The sequence below is a fragment of the Phalaenopsis equestris genome, unplaced genomic scaffold, assembly GCF_001263595.1.
Source record: "Phalaenopsis equestris unplaced genomic scaffold, ASM126359v1 Scaffold001019, whole genome shotgun sequence".
Taxonomy (NCBI): domain Eukaryota; kingdom Viridiplantae; phylum Streptophyta; class Magnoliopsida; order Asparagales; family Orchidaceae; genus Phalaenopsis; species Phalaenopsis equestris.
The window spans coordinates 10,335-18,312 of NW_018165458.1; the positions used below are offsets into that span (position 1 = coordinate 10,335).

Here is a 7,978-nt window from a genome sequence, read left to right on the forward strand (position 1 = left end):
TTCCTGCTGGGGAGCGGAATATTTCAGTCTCTGTCGGTTTGAGAGAGGGTGATCGGGAAAGAGGGAAAGGTAAGCTGTAATAATTTAGTAACTTATTTTAGGAGCGATTTAAACTGTTGCAAAAAAAACGATTTAAATCTTACTGTTTTGCTAAGCAGCTGTGTTAGTTAAGCTTTATATTAAAATTTCTCCGAGTCCGTTAGCCGCAGACTTTTGAAGGCTTTTTCCGAAGACTTAGGCCCTCACTGGGACAAATGTGGACCCAATACAACTATTATCAAATCATCATCTGCCAAGTTTCACACTGGAAACTTTGCCAGCTGCACCTACGCGAGTGATGCCACACTGAATAAGAGTACATGGTCAAATAGGTGGGGGGAAAAACCGCTGAATTTGTTCGAAAATGGAAAAAAAAAATTATAGCAGGAGGTTAAGATTTAGTGCAGTAAATCTTAAATCTTGTAAAAGGAAAGCAGGAATTGACGGTTGATGAATGAAGCAATCAGTCCCCTTCTCTACTAGATTCAAGGCATGAAACAAAAGTCCCTGCCAAACCCTCCAAATCCATGCCCAGTCACTCTCAATATTCATTGCTCCTTCCCCACTTTTCTTCTCCAATCCCAATCCTCTTTTCCCAATTCAGTTCACCAGCCATCATCCATGGCTTCCACTCTCTCTTTCACTCTGAGATTCCTCATACCCCGAACACAAATCTACTAATCTTACTGCTACCCAGAAAGAGAAACAGGCAGGACAGCTTTGTTTCCAGTTGAAAAAAAGAGAGACAGTAGTAATTAGTCTCAGGTGGTTGGCATCTTCTTCCTCGCTCTCCTTCCCTTTTCTCCGAAAGCCAACCCCATTCGCATCACTTACCTTCCAACTAAAAAACCCTTCTTTCCCCCACAAATAAACCTAAAATCGCTCCTTTTCGCGTTATTTTGCTAGTTTTTTCTTCTTCGATGGATTCCCACGGTTCTTCCGAGCTCCAACACGAGCACCCCAAGTTTCTCCAGAACCAAGACAAGGCGGAAACGCAGAGAGAGCTCCAAATGGTGATCTCCACCTCTGAGAGGGAACTCCCTCTTGTATCATCTGCTACAGAGGAGAAAGACGATCAAAAGAAGCAGCTTGCTCCAAAGAGAAGCTCTAACAAGGATCGGCACACCAAAGTCGACGGCCGCGGCCGAAGAATCCGCATGCCGGCCCTCTGCGCTGCTCGAATCTTCCAGCTTACTCGAGAGCTCGGTCACAAATCCGACGGCGAGACGATCCAGTGGCTTCTTCAGCAAGCTGAGCCCTCCATCATTGCTGCAACGGGCTCAGGGACCATCCCAGCCTCAGCCCTTGCTGCAGCTGCTGCAGCTGCCCCCTCTTCCATCTCCCACCCCTCCACCGCAGCTGCTGGTCTTCACCCCATGCTGAACGACCCACCTCCTTCCACCTCTGCTGCAGCTTCAAGACCCAATTGGGCAACCGGCTTATGGCCACCAGCTGTTCCTGTGTTTGGTAGCCATGGATTTCTCCCCACCAACAATCTTGGTGGAAGCAGTGAAGGGCCTGCGGGAGGAGGGTTTATGCAGAGAATTGGGTTGCCGGGGCTAGAGCTACCTGGGGCCAATCTCGGCCAAATGAGCTTTGCTTCATTGCTCAGTGGCCATGGACAGCAGATCCCAGGACTCGAGCTAGGTCTGTCCCAAGATGGCCACATTGGTGTTTTGAACCCTCATTCGCTGGGTCAGTTTTATCTGCAGATGGGACAGGGACGAGGGGGAGGAAATGATGAGCAGCAATTGCAGAATCAACATCACCAGCATCAGCAGCAGAGCCAGGGATCTCTGAACAAGGATGATTCTGATGGATCAACTCAGTAGCTGGCTAATTCCATCATTGATCTATATTTGTTTTGCTCTAAATGTTATTTTGTCCAGAAAATGGAGGAAGGAAGCTAGAGAATAATTTGTTGTTAATGGCATTGATTGCTTCTCCTTACTCCAGTTCTATTTATGGAGATTATTCATCTCATCTGGTTAAATTTTTTTTTTTCAAAAATTTGATATGTGGTGCTTAGGCATGGAAAAAGTCTGTATGCAATTCTTCTGTCGCACTTAATTCTGTGCAGGTTTTGGTGGAATTTAGCTGAATGGCTTGCAATGGAGCTATGTATATCCTGTTTACTATTGAGGTTTGTAGATATTTTGTTTAGGCTATCTTCAATGATTTCTTTTGCTTTTCAGGTATTGATGTGTTTGAATTGCCTTGTTCTATCTGAACAATAAATTATTCCATGTCATATTATTATATTTTAGCTTTATAGAGTGATGTCTGCTCTTATATATTTCCTTAAGATTTGTTGATAATTAAAGCTGCAGAGGCTTTATTTTTTATTTTATTTTTTTTTTTTTGCGTATTAAAACTTCTAGTTCTGAAGCTTTATTAGCTTTACTTCAAAGTTTTATGCTGATTATAAGTAGATGTTTGAATCACAATTGCAAGGTAACTGCTCTTTCAATATTTGTTTCTACATTGTAAAATGTATTTGTTTTGAGTGTTTGAAGCCGTTTTTTGGACTCTGTTTTGTGTTTGTTCTGCAAAATGTTAATTATAGTGCTTTTCTAGGTTTAAAACTCAACTTCATAAAAGGCATTATTGCAGTTTACATCAATTTAATAGTATAATAACAAAAAGTTAGAGGTAGGTTGTGCTTGAATACTAAGAGCTTAATTCATTCAAATAATCTGGTTTGTTATTATTTTATATACGAAACTCACTTTCCTTCTTCTTCCAAACGCTCACATTCAAATAATCTGGTTCTAAATGCATAAGGTCATAGAGATCTCAACAATGGTTGTTATTATTTTTGTAATATTGAAAAATAACTTGTGTTAAAGTTGTTGTTAAGGCTATGATCATCCTTGATGCTTATTTGATGACATGTAGTTATATGTTAGCTCACATGATCTTATGATAATCAACTTATTTTCCAAATTAACAACTCTCACTTTATGTCTTGACATTTATTTTCTTTACAGAAAAGCTTAATCTGAAGATAAATCACATAGCTTGGAATCATAATAGATGAAAAGCAATTGTAATTTATAATATTCTATATATGTTGCACTAAAAAAAACACTTATTCAGATTAATAGACATGTTTATATGTGAGAGAATGACAAGGTTACCTTCGACTGAAAGATGCTGCTATAATAGAGGCAATTAACAAAACAAAACAAAAAAAAAAGAGTAAACAACTAAAAGGTGGAGAATTCCGTGCAATTTTTGTTTCTTATTATTTTGTTTCCCCTTCAACCCTATAGTGTTTCAATTTTATTCTTACACATTGGCAGAAATTTCAGTAAAATGGTTAGCTAAAACCTATTGGAATTAATTAATCAAAGCATGAAGAATAATAATAAAAATCGTCGTTGTCGTTAGAATTATCCCAGCTACTTGGTGCTACTTGACAGGTAAATCATTTTAATACAAAATAAGAGATGTTAAATTTGAGGTCTAAAAGTAAAGGATTATGATTATACAAACTTGAGTCTCAAACTATTGTTGATGTTATTGCCTATTTTCTTCTTCAGGAAATCCAAGAATAGAAAGTTGCATCAATAGTTTAGAAAACATTTAATGAGCTACATATTGAGTATAAGATCATGGATCTCCATCTAGTGGATGTAATATTTATGCAAAAAAGGATTATTTTTTGAAGAATTCTTTTAGGTAATCAAAAGAAACAACAAGTCCGGCTGTATTTTCTTAGACAAAATTTGATTAGATTCGTATATGTAGAAGTGAATAAAAATCCTTAGAATCTAAGATATTCGAGCTGATCTTAGAAGGGTGTATATGTGGGTTTTTGGTCCAATAGAACCACATTAAATTTTCATGTTTTTTAACTGAATTCATAATTAGGAGTATTGTTTCAAGGAAGTAAAACGTACAAACATCAAATTGCATTGACAGAAGAAAATTTGACATAGTTATGCAGTTGTGCCTATGTAAATTCCCCTTCAAACTAAATCAATTTGTTAAGTTGAGCATGATAATGTAATAAAGCTGTAATTCACCATTTAATGTTCCCTGTTTGTTTGGGTTCCTTCATTCTTTATGGTTTTGAGGTTATTTTCTTCATTACCATATTTGATTTACCTGGAGTCCATAGTCCTAGGCATAATTTAAATTGCTTATCTTTCCAAAACTATAGAGGGTTGGCTTCAGAAATCTTCATTTTCAATTTATCAATTTATGTGTTTTGTATTTTATGTGTGCTGTGTTTAAACAATCCTAAAAAAGATATCAAATTCTTATTAGAGAAATGAATCAGTCCTAATGATATGAGACAGAAGTTTGTTCTCAATGAATTCCTGGAAGAAATGGTTTACAAAAATTTTGGTTAAACTTGTAGTAGCTAGCTTTAAGGCTAATTCAACCCGAAATTAAACAAAAAACTATTACAAAAATTGGATATCATAGAAAATGCTAAAAAAATCTCATGTGATTTCACCATGCTCACACAACCTTTATAAGTAGGGCTGTCAAAAAAAGCTCATTGTCGTGAGTAGCTCGTGTTCGGCTCGTTAAGTCGCTCGAACGAGCCGAACACGACACAACCTTTATAAGTAGGGCTGTCAAAAAAAGCTCGTTGTCGTGAGTAGCTCGTGTTCGGCTCGTTAAGTAGCTCGAACGAACCGAACACGAAAAAGTTTTTAAAGCTCAAGTCATAAACGAGCCGAGCACGAACAGATCTTTGTTCGCTCGTGTTCGGCTCACTTTAGCTTGAAATAAAAAAAAAAATTATATTACTATTTATATAGTAATATATTACATATATTATTTATATTTATAGCTAAGCTTAAATCATAACATCTCATATGTTAATGAATCTGGTTCTAAATGCATAAGGTCATAGAGATCTCAACAATGGTTGTTATTATTTTTGTAATATTGAAAAATAACTTGTGTTAAAGTTGTTGTTAAGGCTATGATCATCCTTGATGCTTATTTGATGACATGTAGTTATATGTTAGCTCACATGATCTTATGATAATCAACTTATTTTCCAAATTAACAACTCTCACTTTATGTCTTGACATTTATTTTCTTTACAGAAAAGCTTAATCTGAAGATAAATCACATAGCTTGGAATCATAATAGATGAAAAGCAATTGTAATTTATAATATTCTATATATGTTGCACTAAAAAAAACACTTATTCAGATTAATAGACATGTTTATATGTGAGAGAATGACAAGGTTACCTTCGACTGAAAGATGCTGCTATAATAGAGGCAATTAACAAAACAAAACAAAAAAAAAAGAGTAAACAACTAAAAGGTGGAGAATTCCGTGCAATTTTTGTTTCTTATTATTTTGTTTCCCCTTCAACCCTATAGTGTTTCAATTTTATTCTTACACATTGGCAGAAATTTCAGTAAAATGGTTAGCTAAAACCTATTGGAATTAATTAATCAAAGCATGAAGAATAATAATAAAAATCGTCGTTGTCGTTAGAATTATCCCAGCTACTTGGTGCTACTTGACAGGTAAATCATTTTAATACAAAATAAGAGATGTTAAATTTGAGGTCTAAAAGTAAAGGATTATGATTATACAAACTTGAGTCTCAAACTATTGTTGATGTTATTGCCTATTTTCTTCTTCAGGAAATCCAAGAATAGAAAGTTGCATCAATAGTTTAGAAAACATTTAATGAGCTACATATTGAGTATAAGATCATGGATCTCCATCTAGTGGATGTAATATTTATGCAAAAAAGGATTATTTTTTGAAGAATTCTTTTAGGTAATCAAAAGAAACAACAAGTCCGGCTGTATTTTCTTAGACAAAATTTGATTAGATTCGTATATGTAGAAGTGAATAAAAATCCTTAGAATCTAAGATATTCGAGCTGATCTTAGAAGGGTGTATATGTGGGTTTTTGGTCCAATAGAACCACATTAAATTTTCATGTTTTTTAACTGAATTCATAATTAGGAGTATTGTTTCAAGGAAGTAAAACGTACAAACATCAAATTGCATTGACAGAAGAAAATTTGACATAGTTATGCAGTTGTGCCTATGTAAATTCCCCTTCAAACTAAATCAATTTGTTAAGTTGAGCATGATAATGTAATAAAGCTGTAATTCACCATTTAATGTTCCCTGTTTGTTTGGGTTCCTTCATTCTTTATGGTTTTGAGGTTATTTTCTTCATTACCATATTTGATTTACCTGGAGTCCATAGTCCTAGGCATAATTTAAATTGCTTATCTTTCCAAAACTATAGAGGGTTGGCTTCAGAAATCTTCATTTTCAATTTATCAATTTATGTGTTTTGTATTTTATGTGTGCTGTGTTTAAACAATCCTAAAAAAGATATCAAATTCTTATTAGAGAAATGAATCAGTCCTAATGATATGAGACAGAAGTTTGTTCTCAATGAATTCCTGGAAGAAATGGTTTACAAAAATTTTGGTTAAACTTGTAGTAGCTAGCTTTAAGGCTAATTCAACCCGAAATTAAACAAAAAACTATTACAAAAATTGGATATCATAGAAAATGCTAAAAAAATCTCATGTGATTTCACCATGCTCACACAACCTTTATAAGTAGGGCTGTCAAAAAAAGCTCATTGTCGTGAGTAGCTCGTGTTCGGCTCGTTAAGTCGCTCGAACGAGCCGAACACGAAAAAGTTTTTAAAGCTCAAATTATAAACGAGCCGAGCACGAACAGATCTTTGTTCGCTCGTGTTTGGCTCACTTTAGCTTGAAATAAAAAAAAAATTATATTACTATTTATATAGTAATATATTACATATATTATTTATATTTATAGCTAAGCTTAAATCATAACATCTCATATGTTAATGTGGTTAGTGTCTTATCTTTTATACATTTGGTCCAGGTTTGATTTCTATACTTTACATTGTGGTTAGTGTCTTATCTTTTATACATTTGGTCCAGATTTGATTTCTATACTTTACATTTATTTTTTTTAATTTAATTTTAACGAGCCGAACACGAACGCACTTCAAGAGCCGATAACACGTGACGATCAAGATTACTATTACAATTATTGACTATTTCAAATTTATAAGAAATGAATAGATTGAACTTATAATAGCTAGCTTTGTAATAGCTGAGTTTGTCATAATGTTAGCTTATAGTCAGAAGATGTGGGGGTTCGTAGCAAATAATATGATGAAGCTAGGCTTGTGTATAATATAACCTCCAAGTTCAAACAAGATAGATTTTAAATAAACAACTATGATTGTCAAATATGGACAACTAAAGTGCTACTATTATATAGTTTTATAAATTTATAACCAAACAATATCAACATCAACCCCCTCTGAATATCTAATTCTTTTCATGCATATATATATTAATAAGTTGGAGTTAATTTTCTCATTCTCAATATAATTTTGCCCATTTACTCTGTCTGCAAACAAACAGGGGCGAGCCAGCGAAAAGATTTTTGCTTTATTTGTCTAAATTGCTTAGATTTTCTCTCTCTGTTGTGTTTATAAAGTAATTAAATCCTTGTACGATATGGGACTAAAAGCCTTCACAACTTATCCTCACAACTTATCCATTCGCAATCCTTCTATTTTAGGGACATTTTCATACATAACACTTAATTTCATTGTACAAACTCAACACCTAAACTTTCATTTTTATATGTATACCTCTAAAATCATTCATATCACATAAAAAAAAAATGCCACAATTTTAATTTTTCAAATGTGAAAAACACATTTGCATGCATAAGAAAGGTGTTATATGTAAAAAAACTAAATTTTAGGTGTTAGATATGTAAATATATTGTATGCAAGTAAATCTTTGACAGTCAAAAAGATCACCATTTTGCTGCCATGGTATTGTTGCTTTGTTAAGAAAAAAAACTTTGGTTTTGCAAACTCACAATATATAGTTATATTAAAAAATTCTCTGCTATGAAGGTCTTGGAATGCTTC

General features: G+C 34.2%; 1 protein-coding gene across 1 annotated transcript; it reads left to right on the forward strand.

Annotated features, from left to right (window-relative positions):
• Positions 1–443: 443 nt before the first annotated feature.
• Positions 444–2,213, forward strand: LOC110032753 (transcription factor TCP20-like). The gene has a single exon (XM_020736500.1). The coding sequence runs from the start codon at positions 960–962 to the stop codon at positions 1,869–1,871; it is 912 nt and encodes a 303-aa protein (XP_020592159.1). The 5' UTR covers positions 444–959; the 3' UTR covers positions 1,872–2,213.
• The last annotated feature ends 5,765 nt before the right edge of the window (positions 2,214–7,978 follow it).

Excerpts from the sequence above, each read along its gene's own strand:
- LOC110032753 (XM_020736500.1), top strand. The coding sequence starts at position 960 with ATGGATTCCCACGGTTCTTCCGAGCTCCAACACGAGCACCCCAAGTTT.